This window comes from Mobula birostris, chromosome 12, assembly GCF_030028105.1.
Source record: "Mobula birostris isolate sMobBir1 chromosome 12, sMobBir1.hap1, whole genome shotgun sequence".
NCBI lineage: Eukaryota > Metazoa > Chordata > Chondrichthyes > Myliobatiformes > Myliobatidae > Mobula > Mobula birostris.
In genome coordinates, this window is record NC_092381.1 from 89,808,307 (window position 1) to 89,828,653 (window position 20,347).

General features: G+C 42.0%; 1 protein-coding gene and 1 pseudogene across 1 annotated transcript in view; both read left to right on the forward strand.

Annotated features, from left to right (window-relative positions):
- Window positions 1-20,347, forward strand: part of astn1 (astrotactin 1) — a 2,762,425-nt gene that overhangs the window by 537,376 nt on the left and 2,204,702 nt on the right. The window contains exon 2 of the mRNA XM_072274559.1: window positions 2,638-2,825. Within this exon, the coding sequence (XP_072130660.1) occupies window positions 2,638-2,825 (188 nt within the window). The remainder of the gene's footprint in view (window positions 1-2,637; window positions 2,826-20,347) is intronic.
- On the forward strand, window positions 10,019-11,121 carry LOC140206388 (GTP-binding protein 10-like; annotated as a pseudogene).

Consider the following 20,347-nt stretch of genomic DNA (forward strand, 5'->3'; position numbering starts at 1 on the left):
CCTTCCCCAATTAAAAATTTTCCTATCCTCTCTGATTCTATCCTTTTCCATGATAATGCTAAAGGCCAGGGAGCGGTGGTCACTCTCCCCCAGATGCTCACCCACTGAGAGAACTGTGACCTGACCCGGTTCATTACCTAGTACTAGATCTAGTATGGCATTCCCCCCAGTCGGCCTGTCCACATACTGTGACAGGAATCCGTCCTGGACACACTTAACAAACTCTGCACCATCTAAACCCTTGGAACTAATTAGGTGCCAATCAATATTAGGGAAGTTAAAGTCACCCATGATAACAACCCTGTTATTTTTTCACCTTTCCAAAATCTGCCTCCCAATCTGCTCCTCTGTATCTCTGCTGATACCAGGGGGCCTATAGTATACCCCCAATAGAGTAACTGCTCCCTTCCTATTCCTGACTTCCACCCATATTGACTCAAAAGAGGATCCTGCTACATTACCCACCCTTTCTGTAGCTGTAGTAGTATCCCTGACCAGTAATGCCACCCCTCCTCCCCTTTTTCTGCCCTCTCTATTCCTTTTAAAGCACTGAAATCCAGGAATATTGAGAATCCATTCCTGCCCTGGTGCCAGCCAAGTCTCTGTATTGGCCACTACATCATAATTCCATGTATGTATCCAAGAGTAGGTCCTTCTGTAGCTGAAATGGGTGAATAAGCATGTACTTAGTACAAATAGCTCCTATTTTCATGTTAGTTTTGATGAAGACTATTGCCTGATTGACAAATTGCAGTGTATCACAACAGTGTCCATCTTATCTTCTCTAATGTTTCTGGTATGTGTCTCTGGTAGAGACAAGGAGAAAATAATTGCCAGTTGAATCTTTACTGAATTATTATGAATTTGCTGAGTTTTGTTTAATTCTTCTATTTGCATGTTGATCTGACTATTGATTTTTTAATTTCAGATGCATAAATAGTTTCAAATTAGTCCCCATTGTTGAGACTCGTTTTATAATTTTATCTCTATATAATCGTCTTCCAGGAAATCATTTGTCATTAAGTTACTTTTTTTTTACTGAATTAAAAGCCTTTGACATACATTTAATTTTAGAATAGGTACTGAATCATTCCAAAATAAAAAGGAAAGATTCCTTAGTCCAGTCCTGAAGAAGGGTCTCAGCCCAGAATGTTGACTATCATTTCCACAGATGGTGCCTGACCTACTGAGTTCCTCCAGCATTCTGTGTGTGCGTGTGTATGTTGTTTTAGATTTCCAGCATCTGCAGAGTTTCTTGTGTTTCAGATTCCGCATTGTTCTCTTTTCACTACCTAAAAGCCTGAAGTCCTTTCTATTCTCTCCTTTTGATTTCATTCCATCATAAGTAACTTTAATAAGGGTTCAGAGGAGGTTCACAAATATGATTCCAGGATTGAATAGCTTGTCATGTGAAGAGCATCTGATGGCTCTGGGGCTGTATTCACTAGAATTCAGAAGAATGGGAGGTGACTTCATTGAAACCTATCGAATGGTGAAAGTCCTTGATAGGGTGGATGTGGAGAGGATGTTTCCTATGGTGGAAGAGTCCCAGGCCAGGGGACACAGTCTCAGAGGAGAACGTCCTTTTAGAATGGAGATGAGGAGGAATTTCTTTAGCCAGGGAGTGGCGATTCAGTGGAATTCTTTGCCACAGGCAGCTGTGGAAGCGAAGTTTGTATGTACTGTATACTTAAGGCCGAGGTTGATAGATTCTTGATTGGTCAGGGCATGAGGGGATACAGGGAGAAGACAGGAGATTGGGGCTGAGAGGAAAATTGGATCAGCCATGATGAAATGGCAAAGCAGGCTCAATGGGCCAAATGGCCTAATTTTGCTCCGATATCTTATGTTCTTGTGGATTCCCATAGGATTGTGCATTACGATTAAGATTATTAAAATATGTATAGATTTTGCATGTTGTATGTTCAGCAAATTAACAACTTGCAATGCTTGACCTCTGCACAAATCGAACACTTCTGAGTCCATCAATATTGAACTAAATGTTTACTTTATTATTTGTACCTAGAATTAAATTAAATATACATTTAGGACTTGGCAGTACAGAAGAGGCGCAGAGTAGAATCTGTAGAATTTTCACTATAGAGGGGAATTGAAGGAACTTGTTGCAATGTCTCATCATGAATATTTCTTGGTTGATACATAGCCCAGTAATGTGCTTGGAGTGTATTTCACATGATGGATTTGGGTGTACAGTTAATGTTCTACTTATTGCAATGAAAAGCACTGCCATGATTGAATATTTCTTCCTATTATAGGAATATTATTCATGATAATCGAACTACCCATTATTATTTCCTGATTTGGGTTGACAACTAGCTGAATGAAGTATGCAAGTGCCCATTAATTCTTACCTTATCTAATCTGTAATTTGAAAGTTCAATATCTTTTACTTGTTTTTGATTGAAATTTAATTGAAGTTCAGGGATGCTTCCAGCTTCTCTTTTGTTTGAATCAATAAATAAGTTACCATGAGTACAGGGGAAAGATTACATATTATTGCATTTGCTGAAGTGTTGTTATATTATTAAATTTGAAATTGCTTTCAACATGCTTTGGGCTTTCCACTTTCTTCAATGAAATTCTCAATCAATATCCTTGTTTTTTTTTTGCTTGCAGAGATATCTGGCTATGCCGACGAGATCCCCCATGTTCGCTGGAGGCAACAATGGCTGGAAAATGGGACCTTGCTTTTCCATGTTCACCATCAAAATATCGCTCATCGTTTACCAGGCCTGATCCCAACTATCTACTCAGAATCAGACTCTGCTGAGGAAGAACTCCGAATCCTTCACATTTCTGTGATGGTCAGCTTCCCTTTTTTTAAAATTTTAAATCGTTGTCAGTTGGCTGTGATATCTTTAATGAACATGCAAAAATATTATTAGAGTTTTATTCTTTGCACTGATTTTACTAGAGGATTGAAATCAGTGAGTTGAAGTTCTAAAGTAATCATTGCAAGGAAGAGGGAATTTTGAGATCGGTGGTTCTAAAAATTATAATTAGCCACATATGGTAAGGGTTATTTGAACCAAAGTTCAGAGACTGAAGTTTTTTATTATTAACAGTATGGTTGTCAATATGTTATTGTTTTTAGCAATGAAAGGCCATTTGTCAAAAGAAGAATAGGGATAACAAAAGACATCTTTACGAGAATGAAGAGTATAATGACCAATACTAAACTAGGCATGACAACCTGCCTCAGAGTACTGAAATGTTACGTTTATCCAGTTATGTTATATGGCTCAGAATGTTGGACAGTATCTAGTAACATGAGGAAACAAATTGAAGCAGCAGAGATGTGGTTTTTGAGGAGGATGCAAAGAATATTATGGACGAAATGAATATCTAACAAGGATATCATGAACAGAGCAAATACAAAAAGAGAAATAATGTATGAGATCATGAAAAGGCAATGTAACTTCATTGGACATGTGATTAGGAAAGAAGAGTTAGAATGCACGGTAATTATGGGAACGATTGAAGGGAAGAAAGCAAGAGGAAGACAAAGACAAATGATGATGGAGACAGCAGCCAGAGAACTGGAAATGAATACCAATGAATTGATCCACTTGACCCGAAACAGGAGTGTGTGGGCCATGGCAGTCAAAGGTCCAACTGGCCATGTTGATACCTACTGTTGTGAGTCACCTTTACAACTGGCATAGTTTCAGTGTTAGAACCCATGATTTCCTGAAAGTACTCAGCATTCAGCAGTCTAGTCACAATGCCATCTTGACCACTGCAAGGTCGAACGAGGAGCCCTACCTAGAGAGCCGAGTGTTTATCTGCATTGAGTTCACAAATACAGATATTTTACAAAGATAAAAATGCTAACTGAAGTGAAATGATGGTTGGCAAGTCATCAGGTTCTGTCAAAAGAATGGATGGTCAAATGTTTATAGAAATGAATTACAAGTTGGTTGATCTGTTTTGGTCAATGTGCCCAGTTCTATTAAATACTTATCAGATTGCTAGGATATTTTGGTATTAAATATCTGTATTTCACAATGTTAAATGATGGATATTAGAATTATATGTCGGCTGTCTGACTTTTCCGAAGTACTGTAGTAATTTTATGTATTGCACAGTACTGCTGCCACAAAAAAGTCAAATTTCATGACATGTGAGTAATGATAAACCAGATTCTGATCAGGATCTCTATGTGAACTGCGAGTGGGAAGGGGGAAGGGAGAGGGGAATCATAATTGGAAATAGGAGAAGGGAAAGGGGAAGGAGCAGGAAGCACCAAACGGACATTCAGATGATGACAAAAAGGCATATAATTGAGCGGTGTCACAGCAACAACCTTGCATTCAATGTCAGTAAGGCCAAAGAATTGATTGTGGACTTCAGAAAGAGTAAGACGAGTGAACAGACACCAATCCTCATCGAGGGATCAGAAGTGGAAAGGTGAGCAATTTCAAGTTCCTGGGTGTCAATATCTCTGAGGATCTTTCCTGGGCCCAACATTTTGCTGCAGTTACAAAGGCAGCATGCCAGTCTATAACTCACACATTTCTACAGATGTACAGTGTAGCGAATTCTAACTGGCTACATCATCATTGGGTAAGGGGATGGGGAGACTGCTCAGGATCGAAAGAAAAGCTGCAGAGAGTTGTGAACTTAGTCAGTTCCATTATGGGCACTGGCTTCCACAGTATTCAAGTCATCTTCAAGGAACGATGCCTCATAAAGGCAGCATTACGGACCTTCATCATACAAGACATGTCCACTTCTGATTGCTACATCAGGAAAGAGGTACAAGAGCCTGCAGGCACCCACTCAACAAATCAGGAATAGCTTCTTCTCCTCTGCCACCAGATCTCTGAATAGACATTGAACCAATGAGCACTACCTCACTACTTTTTCTTTTCTCTTTTTGCACTAGTTACCTAGTTACTTAATTTAACTTTTTTAATATATATATATATAAATTTTATGACATATGCTAGTGATAGTAAACCTGATTCTGATCAATAAGCCAGTTGTTTGGAATCAAATGACCTTGCCTGGTGTCTCAGAGCTGGGTGACTCTGCACCCGCACAACTCAGCCCCCTCCCCTGGCACTTCTTCTTGCCATCTGTCTGACAGCCCTCCCACGGCACGCCACCATCACCATTCCCATCCTTTGCTCCTGCCAGATTTACAAACTCGCTCTCTGCTCCGCATTAAAAAATACAGTACAGCACAGATGCTTTAGGCACCCTAGCTATAGATGTGTGCCTAAGACTTTTGCACAATACTGTAAATGAGTGGCACAACAGAAGTAGCATGTTACTGTGATGGGTTTTGTTAGATGATGACGCTTGTCTCCTTCAATCTGCTAAAAATTCCTGCTGCATCAGTAGGGATACAGACTTTAGCATGCATCCATTTCCCCCCACTCACAGATACAACTCATTTGAATATATGTGGCAGTTGCTAATTCTGATTCTGTTGAGATACCCTGCCTTAGGAAGGTTGTGTTTGTCTCAGAGAGTTTGCCTTTACAATTGTTTTATTTGAATTTCTTTAAGATCTCATCCGCAGCCTCAGGTGCACTGAACAATGGAAATAATTGATAGTAAACATTTGTGAAATATGGCATAAAATATGGAGGCAGATATATCCTTATGTCTCAATTCTTTTGACCATCAACTACTAGTAGGCAAATCGAATGAAGATCAAAGATTACGTACAGGCATCTTAGAAATTGTCCTCTATTCTTTTGCCTCAACTTGATGTCTTTGCACAATCTGATCGGTCCATATGAATTTGAATGGTTAAACAATTCTATATTGATATGTCTTATCTGCACCTACACTGGTACCCTTCATTGGTTTAAATGAAAACAAAATGTTGCGCTTACGATTGAAGTTAAGATGCAGATCAATTTATCCATGTTGCTAAAGATGTGGGCTATGATTAAAACAATAATAGATATGCACAGGAAGCAACTTACTTTTATGAGCTCAGTTTCAAAATTTTGCTGACAAGTCATTTCAACAACCTTTGAACTGTTGGCTGAGGGAAGACGCTGATCAAGCAAGCACTTAATAAATGAGTACCATTATCCTCACAGCAGACTTTACGGAGCCAGGTTCATTAACAAAGAACAGATTAATTGCATATTTCCAGAGATAAATGTGGAAGTATTTTGATAAGAGGATATAATATTGGTAAAAAAGCTCGTGTCATATTCCTTATATTAAAAATTAATTTGGATTTGCTTAAACTTTGGATTTCAGTTCAAAAGAACTTGAATATTATATGTCAGGGATAATTTTTAATTCAAATCTGCTGAGAACATTTAATTCATATCATTAAGTTGTACTGGAACCCAGTTCGGAAGTGATTCTCACCTTCAGAACCTGTGCAATTAATGTGGCCAAGCTGATTGCATTAAATAAGCTCATGTAGGATGAAAATCAAATGAGTTGTATAATGACAGGTAATCAGCTTCGTCACATTAGTGCCGGAGTGAAGGTAAAAATTAACCTCAGTACAATGGGTTCTGGTTAACTTGGCTATTGGTTAATCGAGGCAGACGCTAGTTTCGGACAACTTGTAAAGAACAAAAACCAAAGCGAAAATTGCCAGGGTTCCCTTTATTTATTTAGGACACTATTCCACTTAACTGGGGAAAGAGATTGCAGAACATAGTCCAGCTACACACTTGTGTAGCCGTTATACGCTACACTGCCAGAGCGGTCAATTTTTAAAAAACATCAGTTGTGTGTGTTTGTGTTCAAAAGGCAATGATTTTTGTCACTGATAGTTGGTGAGGAATAAGCAGTAAGACAACTAATAAACATGAGAAGGTCTACAGATGATGGAAATCCAAAGCAACACACACAAAAAGCAGGAGGAACTCAGCAGGTCAGGCAGCATCTATGGAAATGAATAGATAGGTGACATTTCAGGCCAGGACCCTTCTTCAGGACTGGAAAGGAAGGGGGAAGATGATAGAATAAAAAGGTGGGAGAAGGGGAAGAAAGCTAGCTGCAAGGTGATGGGTGAAGCAAGGTGAGTGGGAAAGGTCAAGGGCTGGAGAAGAAGGAATCAGTTTGAACAGGAGAGTGGACTATAGGAGGAAGGGAAGGAGGACCGAGGGGGAAGTAATAGGCAGGTGAGATCAGAGTGGGGAAGAGAGGAAGGGGATGGGTGGAATTTGTTTACCGGAAGAAGAAATTGATATTCATGCCATCAGGTTGGAGGCTAGCCAGACAGAATATAGGATGTTGCTCCTCCACCCTAAGAGTGGCCTCATCTTTGCACAAGAGGATGACTTGGACCGACACAGCGGAATGGGAATGGGAATTAAAATGTTTTGCCACTGGGAAGACCTGCTTGTGGTGGATGGTGCGGAGGTGCTTGACATCATGTGTCACCAATGCAGAGGGAGCCGCATCGGGAGCAGCGGACACAATAGACAACTCCAGCGGATTCACCAGTGTTGTGTTGCCTCACCTGGAAGGGCTGCCTGGGCCCTGAATGGAGGTGAGGGAGGAGGTGTCTGGGCAGGTGTAGCACTTTGGCCGCTGCAGGGGTAAGTGCTGGGAGGGAGATTAGTGGGGAGGGACGAATGGACAAGGGAATCACAGAGAGAGTGATCCCTATGGAATGCGGTGGGTGGAAGTAAAAGTATGTTTAGTGGTAGGATCTCTTTGGAGATGGTGGAAGTTGTGAAAGATAGTATGATAGATGCAGAGGCTGATGGGATGGTAGGTAAAGACAGTGCGGAACTGTTTTGCTCACTGTTCTTGCAAGCTTTCACACAGATGGTCACAAGCAGCCGGGAGTGCAAATGAAATGATTCCACTACTTCAGCAAGTTAGGAACTGCGAAGAATTTGAAGGTATTGACAATCATTTTGAATGTTACAATTAAAATAAAGATTTGGAGGATGCAATCGTTGATAACATTGTAGGAAGGCTATCCCTTATCTGCACCAGCTGTCTGCGCTGATTTTGTTCATTGCATACACTGGATGAATTCTTCTGTCAATAACTATTAGGAACTAATACACAGTTTTATAGTACTGTAGTACTGTTGGTAGTGTTCTGATTTGTTCTGCATTTCTTTTAAGTACATAATTCTTTTAATTAAGTACATAATTAAGTACATAATTCTTTTAAGTACTCAGCTTGTCTCTTTTAGACCTTTTTAACTATTTCTATGAAACCTCAGCTAATTGAGGCAGCTGCTTAATGAGGCTAAAATGTACTGGTCCTGATGTGTCTCATTTAACTGGAATCCACTATATTCCCTGTCGCTCGTTGTGAGTTGGAAAAAAAACATCTCTGTCAATTGTACAATCATTAAAGTCAAATGCTACCTATATTAGATTGAAACAGCCTAGGCTGGGACACAATTCTGAAATGACTTCTGCTTTATCATAGCCAATGCAAATATTAAAAGTCTACAAATGAATAGCAAATGTACAGTTTGCTAGTGATAGATGTACAATTTAAGATTCCTAGCCCATCTAACCTGTGCTGCTGGGGCCTCGCAGAACGACCAGCTTGCCCCCTCTGTGAGAAGACTGGTACGCTAGAGCAGCTGCCCCAGAGCTCTTGCCGATGGCTGTTATCAGTGGCAGCATGACCAGGACCTCCGGACAATTGCTGAGACAATCTACAGCACCCTTAACATCTGCCGGAAAACAAGTCTGGTCAAGAGTACCATCTGTTTTGTCAAAGGGGCGAAAGACCAACAGAACACCGGAAATTAACTGGGTTGCTCTTCACTGCGCAGGACTGGAAGCTAAAAGCAGACCTGGGAAAACAGCTGCAGTTTCCTCCCCACATCACAGAGACTATATTGAGGCCTGATATTGTGTTGTGGTCCGACTCAGTGAAGCACGTTCTTATGCTTGAGCTTACCATGCCGTGGGAAGAGCACATGGAGGAGGACTATGAGTGGAAAAGAGCCAAGTATGAAGATCTGAAGAGTAATTGCCAAGGAAGAGGCTGGAGAGCAAAGTGTTGGCCTGTGGAGGTCTGATGTCATGGCTATGCAGGCCAGTTGCTCTGCAAAGTATACACTGCACTTGGAATCACGGGAGAGAGAAGAAGGAGAGCCATTTCTACCACCACAGATGCAGCAGAGAAAGCGTCAAGATGGCTCTGGATAAAGATCCATGGGTTGCTGCTAGGGCACAGGCTGGCGTCTGATCAACCCCGGGTGGATCGCCTGGGCGATGGTGTATGACGCTGAAAGACCCAAAACACCTGACGACCCCAGGTAACATCACTGATGATGTGCCCTAGTTTAGCATCATGCAGATGCTTCTGTAAGAAGAGGATAGTCGTGAATAACTTCAGAGTGTAATTTGAGGTTTTTAAATTGTCTGCTTTTTCAAATATTTCTTAACACATCATTAGGTCAGGTTTTCTATTATTATCAAATCATCTTGTTATTTTTTCTCTCTCAGATTTTTTCAACAGGAAGGCAGAGTTATACAATTAGGAATTAAGCCAAGGAGTTCTCAATTGATTCTAGGGCCCACAAAGTTTAGTAACTTCAGGTCAAATAGGAACAAGGAAGCCTCTTTCTGATTATCTCCTACTATTTCACCCAAGAAGATCAATCAAAACTCCTCCTAAGAGCAGTCTCAGTAAAAATATAGCCAGAACACAAATCTGCTCTGGGCAGGGGAATGTCAAAGACACCACCACAAGCGGCTTGGCAGCACAATCATTGACTGAACTGATCTTGTTCTGCCACTCACCATAATCAGCTCTGGATACATATTTTACTGTAGAATATTACAAACGTTTGTAGATTAGATTAGATTCGAAGATGACGTACCAAAGGCTTTCCTTGACAATTATACACGTTTCTCGATCTCTTTGGCTTGATCGTGCTGCTGAAATTAACATATCGTACAGCACAAATGTTTTATTATTTAATAAGGAGATCGCAATAAGTGAATACCTCTGGTTTCCCTCAGTAAGCGGATGAAGGTTTGGAGGAGGCGGAAGCTCTGACAGACAGATTCCGGCTGTGGTTGCCATGGGGCGGTGCGGCCCCGCGTTGCTGAGAAAGTATGGCAACTTTATTGATAATCTTAGACTATATGTCCGTGGGGGCACTGGTGGAATGGGCCTTCCCCGATTTGGAGGTGAGGGTGGAAATGGTGGGAATGTCTTGGTTGTTGCACAAGATGGAATAACCTTGAAGATGATCAAGGATAAATATCCAAATAAACGTTTTGTAGCTGGTGTTGGTGCTAACAGCAGCATACGATCACTTAAAGGTGCAAAGGGAAAAGACTGTGAAATTTATGGCCCAGTTGGAATTTCAATCACTAATGATAATGGGAAAATAATAGGTGAATTGAACCGAACAGGGGATCGGTTTATTGTAGCCCAGGGTGGTCATGGCGGATCATTTAGGACTAACTTTCTGCCTGCTAAGGACCAAGGTGGAATCATAAGAATGGATTTGACACTGGTAGCAAATGTTGGATTGGTTGGGTTTCCAAATGCTGGGAAATCTACACTATTGAGCAAATTGCTTCATGCAAAACCAAAAATTGCAGATTATCCGTTCACTACTTTGAAACCAGAAATTGGAACGTAATTATACAGTGATTACAAACAGGTGTCAGTAGCAGATCTGCCTGGTTTGATTGAAGGTGCACACTTAAAGAAAGGAATGGGTCATAAGTTTCTTAAACCTGTAGAGAGGACCAAGCAACTTCTTTATGTGGTGGATGTGACTGGATTCCAACTTTCATCTGAAACACCATTTAGAAATGTATTTGAAGCTGTTCAGCTTTTAACAAAGGAGTTGGAGCTATATTAAGTGCAGCTTTTATCAAAGCCTGCGTTGTTAGCTGTAAACAAAATGGATTTAGAGAATGCTGCAGAAAAATTTAAAGAACTGATACAACAGCTTCAGCAGCCTCAAGATTTCTATCACTTAATACCAGAAGAAATGGTCCCCATGAGACAAGCCCAGTTTAAACATATAATCCCAATCTCTTCATTAACTGGATATGGAATTGAAGAATTGAAAACCTGTATTCGAAATCATCAGACCAACAGGATGACCTAGAAAATGAACATTATAGGCTTGAAAAGCTGGAGAATTTACACTCAAACACTCCCTGAAAGTATTTAGAACATTCAAAGCTGTTGATTATTGGAGATGAGTCTTCAGGGAAACTATTGATTATATTCATGATTAAAAGATGCAAGAAAGACCTTAAAAAAATAATTTAAAAAAGATTAGATTAGATTCAACTTTATTGTCACTGTGCAGGGTACAGATACAAAGCCAATGAAATGCAGTTAGCATGAGCAGAAGTGCAAAGAATAGTGTTATTTACAAAATAATTGCGAATAAAAAGTTTAAGTGCTACAGCACACAAATATAAAAGTACTGAGACAGTACAATATGGTTGCAATACTGCTTAGCGCTGTGTTGTGAAGTTCAGCAGGGTCACAGCCTCGGGGAAGAAGCTCTTCCTGTGCCTGCTGGTGCGGGAGCGGAGACTCCTGTAGCACCTACCGGATGGGAGGAGAGTAAAAAGACCATGGTTAGGGTGAGATACATCCTTGATAATGCTTTTCGCCCTGCCCAGGCAGCGTTTATGGTAGATGTTCTCAATGGTGGGCAATTGGGTGCCAATAATCCGCTGGGCAGTTTTCACCACATGCTGGGGTGCTTTGCGGTCCGATACGGGACACTTACCATAGTACACTGAGATGCAGTTGGTGAGTATGCTCTCAATGGTACAGCGGTAAAAGTCATTCAGTATCCTGGGACAGAGGTGAGCTTCCTTGATGCTCTGCAGGAAATAAAGATGCTGTTGCGCCTTTTTGATCAGGATGGAGGAGTTCAGGGACCAGGTGAGATCCTCGGAAATGTGGACACCAAGGAATTTGAAGCTTGATACACGCTCCACTACAGCTCCGTTGATGTAGATGGGGACGTGAGTGTGGCTCCTAGCATGCCTGAAGTCCACAACGATCTCCTTAATCTTCTGGGTGTTAAGGGCCAGGTTGTTGTCAGCACACCATGTGGCCAGGTGCTGGACCTCGTCCCTGTAGGCTGTCTCAGCATCCCCTCTGATCAGGCCAACCACCGTGGTGTCATTTGTGAATTTGTTTATGGAGCTAGAACCATATACTGGAATGCAGTCATAGGTGAAAAGGGAGTACAGAAGAGGGCTCAGCACACAGCCTTGAGGCACGCCGGTGTTCAGGGTGAGAGTGGAGGAGGAGAGGTTGTCTAACTTAACTGATTGGGGTCTGTTGGTCAGAAGGTCCAAGGTCCAATTGCAGATGGATGAGCTGATACCAAGCTGGCGAAGTTTGGTGATCAGCTTGGAGAGGATCACAGTGTTGAATGCCGAACTAAAGTCAATGAACAGCATTCTGACGTAAGAGTCGGGGCTGTCCAGGTGGGTCAGGCCAGAGTGAGGTGCCGTGGAGACGGCGTCCTCTGTTGACTTGTTGGTGTGATAGGCAAATTGATTGGGGTCCAGGGTAGTGGGCAGACAGGATTTCAGATGTGATAGAACCAGCCTCTCAAAGCACTTTGCAATGATGGGGGTGAGTGCAACTGGGCGGAAGTCATTCAGGCCCATGGCAGTGGAATGCTTCGGCACTAGCATGATGGTGGCGATCTTGAAGCTTGTGGAGACAACTGCCTGGATCATGGACAGATTAAAAATGTCCGTGAAGACCCCGGCCAACTGCCCTGCACAGACTCTGAGCACACAGCCAGGTATTCCATCCGGACCAGCTGCCTTCTCTACATTCACCCCGCTCAGGGTGTTCTTGTCAACATTATAGTTTTGATCTAAATACGGCTATAATTGCTGCATTGAAGAGGAGAGGGGAGTTGAATTCAAAAGGCAAGAAGAAGTGAATGTTGTTCATATCTGGACAGCATCCACCTAAATGTTGCACCACACACCGGGATAAAACTGAAGTCAGTAAGAATCTGCTGGAAAGCTCTCCAGTGTATGGAATCACACTGAGTATGAGCAAAGACAATTGTAATTGTAGATACAGAATATTTCATGCCAATTTCTAAAACCTTTCATCATCTAAGCCCAGAGCCAGGAACATAATGGACTGGTTTCAATGTATCTGGATGAATGTAATACCAACAATGTTTAAGATCTGCATCATCCAGACAAAATGCATTCACCCATCATCCATATCCTTCGCCTCAAATATTCATCACTTCCATACTGGCAGTGTACAAGAAATGCGTTAGCAATCTCCAAGGTTTCTTCAGCAACATCTTCAAAATGTGACTTAAATCACCCTGCTAGACAAAAGGTATGCAGTGAGATGAATACCATTTCCTTCAGGCATTGTATCATCTGGTTTGGAAATATTGAATTTTCACTTGAAGTTTTAGTTTCCAATCTGATATCTATACATGGTGCAGGTGATTAAGGTAAAATACATGGACGTGTTTAAGAGGTTCTTAGATAAATGTGCAGCGAATGAGGAGATATGGACCACTTACAGGCCAACAGGCTTAGGGAATTAGTAGATTTCAGGTGTCTCCATAAAAGAAAATGCTGTTGCCTTTCTCAAGAAACTAACAATTTTTTGTGTTATCTCACAAGATCCAGTTTGCCATTGCCATTTTACTGGTTGATATGGACTGTTCTAACCAGTTCTGAGATGATCTGACACATGGCTAGGCCCTATTATGACCAGCACTACAGAGGCAGGGCAGAGACAAAGATAGAGTCATATATAAATCAGTATATGCTTACAGAACAAGGATGGTCAAGTAACTAAAGTAGAAGTTGGCAGATCGCTTTGTTTCAAGTGACCATAATTATATTAGTTATAAGATAGTGATGAAAAAGGATAAGACAGGTACACAATTTGGGGTCCTAAAAGAGAAGAAGAGTTAATTTTCTGGGACATAGCAGAGGTCAATTGGCTGAGTCTGTTTAAATCAGTGGTTCTCAACCTGGAGTCAATGGACCCCTTGCTTAATGGTATTGGTCCATGGCATTAAAAAAGGTTGGGAACTCCTGATTTAAAGGAAAGGAATGAATGGCACTGGGAAGCATTTAAGAGCATGATATCAGGAGTCCCAAAGCAGCATGTTTGATCAGCGTGAAAGGTAAACGTGGGCGGATTTATAGAAGCTTAGATTTCAAGAGATGTTGAGGTTCTTGTCAAGAAAAAGAAACAAGCTTATATTTGATTTTTGGGGGAAGGTGATTATATTTTTTGGTGACTATATAAAGATTAAGAATACAATTAAGAGAGTGAGAGCAAAGGGTATAAAATGGATCTGTCAAGAAAATCCCAGGAGAGTCCACAGCTATATTAAGAGGAAAAGTGTGGATAGAGAGAGAATAGATCTCTTTAAGAGATCTGTAGATTACTTAAGTCTCAATTTACAGGTGATGGGGGATATGATCCCACCCATCTAGTGTTCTGTATTTACTGAGAAAATCATGGTTGATTAAGAGATAAAAGAAACAAGTGAAGATGTTTCAGTGGTCATGCATTTATCAGGCAGGATGCATCAAGGTGGATAAATCCCCAGAGCTTGACTCAAAGAATCCTCAGTCCTTGTGAGGCTGGAGAGAAAATTGCAGTGGCCAAGGATATTTGCTTCGTTATTAACCACTGGTGACGTTCTAAATGATTGGAAGGTGACTAAAATTGTTCTGATGTTTTACAAGTCTAACAAAGCCAAACCAGGTACTACAGGCCAGTGGGGAAGTTACTGGAGGGTATTTTGAGGGATAGAATACGCCAGCATTTGGCAGAAGGTCAGATTTATTTATCACATTTACATCAAAACACACAGTGAAACACAGTACTGAGCAAAAATCTTAAGCACATATATATACACATCAAAGTTGCTGGTGAATGCAGCAGGCCAGGCAGCAACTCTAGGAAGAGGTACAGTCAACGTCAGGACGAGACCTTTCATCAGGACTAACTGAAGGAAGAGTGAGTAAGGGATTTGAAAGTTGGAGGAGGAGGGGGAGATCCAAAATGATAGGAGAAGACAGGAGGGGGAGGGATGGAGCCAAGAGCTGGACAGGTGATTGGCAAAAGGGATACGAGAGGATCATGGGACAGGAGATCTGGGAAGAAAGACAAAGGAGGGGGGATCCAGAGGATGGGCAAGGGGTATATTCAGAGGGACAGAGGGAGAAAAAGGAGAATGAGAGAAAGAATGTGTGTATAAAAATAAGTAACAGATGGGGTACGAGGGGGAGGTGGGGCATTAGCGGAAGTTAGAGAAGTCGATGTTCATGCCATCAGGTTGGAGGCTACCCAGACGGAATATAGGGTGTTGTTCCTCCAACCTGAGTGTGGCTTCATCTTTACAGTAGAGGAGGCCGTGGATAGACATGTCAGAATGGGAATGGGATGTGGAATTAAAATGTGTGGCCACTGGGAGATCCTGCTTTCTCTGGCGGACAGAAATTAAAATGTGTGGCCACTGGGCGGCCTCCTGTACTGTAAAGATGAAGCCACACTCAGGTTGGAGGAACAACACCTTATATTCCGTCTGGGTAGCCTCCAACCTGATGGCATGAACATCGACTTCTCTAACTTCCGCTCATGCCCCACCTCCCCCTCGTACCCCATCTGTTACTTATTTTTATACACACATTCTTTCTCTCACTCTCCTTTTTCTCCCTGTGTCCCTCTGAATATACCCCTTGCCCATCCTCTGGATCCCCCCCCACCTTGTCTTTCTTCCCGGACCTCCTGTCCCATGATCCTCTCGTATCCCCTTTTGCCTATCACCTGTCCAGATCTTGGCTCCATCCCTCCCCCTCCTGTCTTCTCCTATCATTTTGGATCTCCCCCTCCCCCTCCATCTTTCAAATCCCTTACTCACTCTTCCTTCAGTTAGTCCTGACGAAGGGTCTCGTCCTGACGTCGACTGTACCTCTTCCTAGAGATGCTGCCTGGCCTGCTGCGTTCACCAGCAACTTTGATGTGTGTTGCTTGAATTTCCAGCATCTGCAGAATTCCTGTTGTAATCACATATATATATATAGCTAGGGGGCCTAGACCTGCTCAGTACTGTAGCAATTTTATGTATTGCACTGTATTGCTGCCACAAAAAAACAACAAATTTCATGACATATATGAGTGATATTAAGCCTGATACCCATATAGGTCTCTATTGTGGACTGAGAGTGGGAAGGGACACGGAAAGGGGAATGATGGTTGGGAAAAGGTCGGGAGGAGGAGATGGCAGCGTGACGCAGCTTGATGGTGGTGATGTCTGTTATTTGTCAAGTGGAGGCCGTGCAAAATCCTGATTTGATGGAGACAGATGTGAGAGCACAGAGGAACATCTGGTGAAACTTCTGAAATGCCTGCTTCACTACCACTGCTACTGTGTGGTCCGGAATCTCCGGAGGAGAAGGCTCTGAGTCCTCCGCTTTGCTTGTTGCTTGGCAGCCGGAGCAGAGTCGAAGCGTTTGGCAGAGGATGGTGCTTGGATGGGCTGGTCAGAGGCTCAAAGTTTTCGGACGGACTCAGAGTCGGCTGCAGTCGGGTGCTTCCAATGCATCGGCAAGTTGTCAGTGCTTGGAGGTTCATGGCAGGGAGAGTTTCTCCTTTCTACCGCCTGCATTAGATGATGAGTCGATCAGGACTTTGAGCCTTTTTTTTTACCGTGCTCATGGTCTGCTCTTTATCAAATTACAGTATTGCTTTGCATTGTTGTAAATATATGTTATAATTATGTGGTTTTGTCAGATTTAGTCTTGGTTTGTCCTTTTTTTTGTGATATCATTCAGGAGGATCATTGTATCATTTTTTAATGCATGCATTTCTAAATGAAAATAAATGAGGACTGAGTGTCCTCATCATCTAAAAAAAAAGAAAAGGGAAGGGAGAGGAGTGGGAGTGGGAAGCACCAGAAAGACATTCTGTTAGGATCAATAAACCAATTGTTTTGAATCAAATAAACTTGCCTGGTGTGTCAGAGCTGGATGTGTCTACACCCACACCGCCACTGCCCTGACCACCTGTCCCACACCCCTCCCGCAGCACTCCACATATATGCATCATTTCCATTAACAGCCAACATGAACTAGGGATATGTTGTGGGCAACATGCAAGTTTCACCACACATCCCAGTGCCTACAAAGCATGCCCACAATGTTGGGCAGAATAACATAGAACACAACAAGCAACAAAACAATAAATGCAAAATAAGACTCTTTCCTCCTACCCAACCTCCCTCTCATCTACCCACACACAAATGGACAGTCTCCTAGGCTTCAGCCATTGGGCTTCAACTTCTGGACTTCCAATTGACCTTTGATCTTTGATATTGACCCTCGGATGAGCCAATCATAGGACTTCGAACTCCAGACCATGTCCAGGCTGTGACTTCAGATGCACCAGCTGACCAGCCCTTGTGCTTCCTGGTCTCATGGCCTTCAAGCATGGAGTGAAGGCCTGGCCTGTGGATGCCCTTTGCCATCTGTTGATATCACTTGCCTTCAAATGCAATGTGGAAGGTTGGACTGCGAATGTCCTTTGTCACCTGTCCACATTGCTGGCTTTGATCTGGACTTCAGATGTCCTCTGTTAACTGTCGATGCTGCTTGCCTTCAAATGCTGAGCGAAAGGGTGGACTACAGATGTCCTTTGCAGCCACCTACTTCACTGGACTTTGATCGCGGAGCACAGAGCGGAAGTTCAGCCCTTAACCCATTCACTTCTGTGTCTGTAAACCCTAATCCAATCTCTAACTTCACCACATCACCATTCCTCAAACCTAACCTGACCTCAAACTTCCCAACTGTCCCCAAAACCATCTCGACAAACCTAGACAAAAACACCAAAGTCTGAGCCATGAGCTCGGCGGAAAACGCAATGCAGCGCCATCTTGAAAGGTATCCCCGTTTTGATTAGGAAGAGTCAACGTGGCATGCCTGGGAAGTGATACGACATTTCTAGAGGTTTTTGAAGGCATAGCCAAAAATTGTAAACATGGGTAAAGAAGTGGATGTTGTCTATTTGAACTTTAATAAAGCCTTCAACAAGTGTAGAAGGCTATTGCATACTGCAGGGGGATTTGATCTGTTAAAGAACTCAGCCAAGGAGTGGTAAATTGGTTTAAATACAGGTAAGTGTAAGATAATGCACATTGGAAAGTCAATCTAGTACAGGACTTGCACAATGAATGGTAGGGCACTAGAGACTACAATGGAACAGAGAAACCTAGGAGTACCAGTATATATAGTTCGTTGAAAGTAATGTTATGGATAGAGGAGGTGTTGATACAGGCATGCTGGCTTTCATTATCTAGGGCACTGAGTATGGGAGTCAGGACATTATGTTGCATTTGTATAAGCCATTGATGAAGATGCACTTGGAATACTGAGTACAGCTTCGGTCACCTTGATATAGGAAAGAAGTGGTTAAGCTGGAAAGAGTGCAGAGAAGATTGACAAGGATGATGCCAGAGATATATATGGAGAGGTAGGCCATATTAGGTCTTGATTCCTTGGAGCATGGCAGAATGACAATTATGAAAGGTATGAATAAGGTGAATGGTAACAGTCCTTTTCCCAAGGGAGGGGAGTACAAATATAAGGTGAGAGAGGAAAGATTTAAAAGGGACCTGAAGGGGATTTTTTTTTTAATGTAGCAAATGGTAAACGTATGGGACAAGCTGTCAGAGGACACAGTTGAGGCAGGTGCAATAGTATCACTTAAGAAGCTCTTAGAGAGATAACTGGAGTTCAAGTTGAATTGTCATTCAATCATACATGAATACCCATGAACACAGCCAAAGGAAACAGCATTACTCCGGGGTCAAGGTGAAAACACAGGACCGACAGTCACACACAGCACAAACACAGAGCACATATAAGATAGAAAGCACATATATCAGTAAAATACAGTCACACCAAAAAAAAATAGTCAAAGACCCTGAATCCATGCATGTTGCAGCAGTCTGCAGTTGACTGTAATACAGATTGTCTTCTGCAGAGCCAACTCTGGGGGCAGAACCAACTTCGGCTTGGAAGCTGTGCCCTACCACCTCTGGTAGAGCACACATTCCAACTCCTCTCTCCTGGGCGGCTGTAAACAGGCGACACTGTGGCTTGAGGGCTGTTGCTTAGAAGGATATGGGCTGAATGTGGGAAATTAGGACTAGCTGGGTAGACACTGTAGACTGGCTAGATCAAAGGGCCTGTATCCATGCTTTATTGCTCTATTAATTCATGACTAATTGGTACCTGGGTCCAAATAGTAGTGCAGACAGAAGCAGTAACCACATTTGAAATGATTCTGGGCAGATACTTGAACAAAGCATAGTAATCAATATGTAATTAATGCAGACAAATGGGAATAGAAAAGATAGGCATAATGGTGGGCATAAACACAATGTGCTGAAAGGCCTCTTTCCCTGCGTACAGTTATCTACATCATGGGGTAGAGCCCTCCCAACTATTGAGCACATCCACATGAAACACTGTCACTACCCAGAGGACCACTTATTGCCGCTGCCATCAGGTAGAAGGTACAAGCGTCTCAGGACTCACACCATCATGGTCAAGAACTATTATTCAATCATCAGGCTCTTGAATAGAAGGGGATAACTACACTCACTTGCCCCATCATTGAAATGTTTCCACAACCAATGACCTCACTTTAAGGATTCAATCTCATTATCTCATGCTCTTTTTCCTTATTGACATTTATTTATATTTGCATGAATCTGAAGGCTACTGGCTGAAGTCAGTTAAGGTTAATTACTACATGTGCCAAACCCAAAAATTGCATTAACAGTATAAAAATAAATTGATGGATATGGATTCTTGGCGGAATGTGGACAAGAAATAAAGATCACTATGCAGTTGCAGTCTTCCTGAAAGTTTTCTAAATGGGGCAACAAATTTCAGAATTATATTTTTCATTTTAGGTAAGATTACTGAGAATATGGCTCAATAAAAATTACTGAAAAAAATCAAAATCCAAGTCCTTCAGGTATTTTTGAGGTACTATTCGAATAAAGAAAGGACACATTTGTAAGTTATTGTTAAAATGAATTCACTGTTGTAATGTAGCAAAAGTGCTGGTCAAAATATACGGTCGAGCACTCACAAATTGTTGCCTTATAACATGACTTAGGAAAGTTAACTGCGGATCAAGTATTGTCCAGGATATCCTAGAGATATCCATTGCTCTTTGAAATAATTATGAAGTTGTTTCAAGGCCTCCACAAAAAGATTGTACCTTCAGAGAAGTTCACTCTTTCTGCCACACAGTTAACATTACTAAATCAAGATATCAAGTTTTGGTACTCAGTTTTACTTGAGTGGCAATTCGCTAAAGTTTATTACAACAA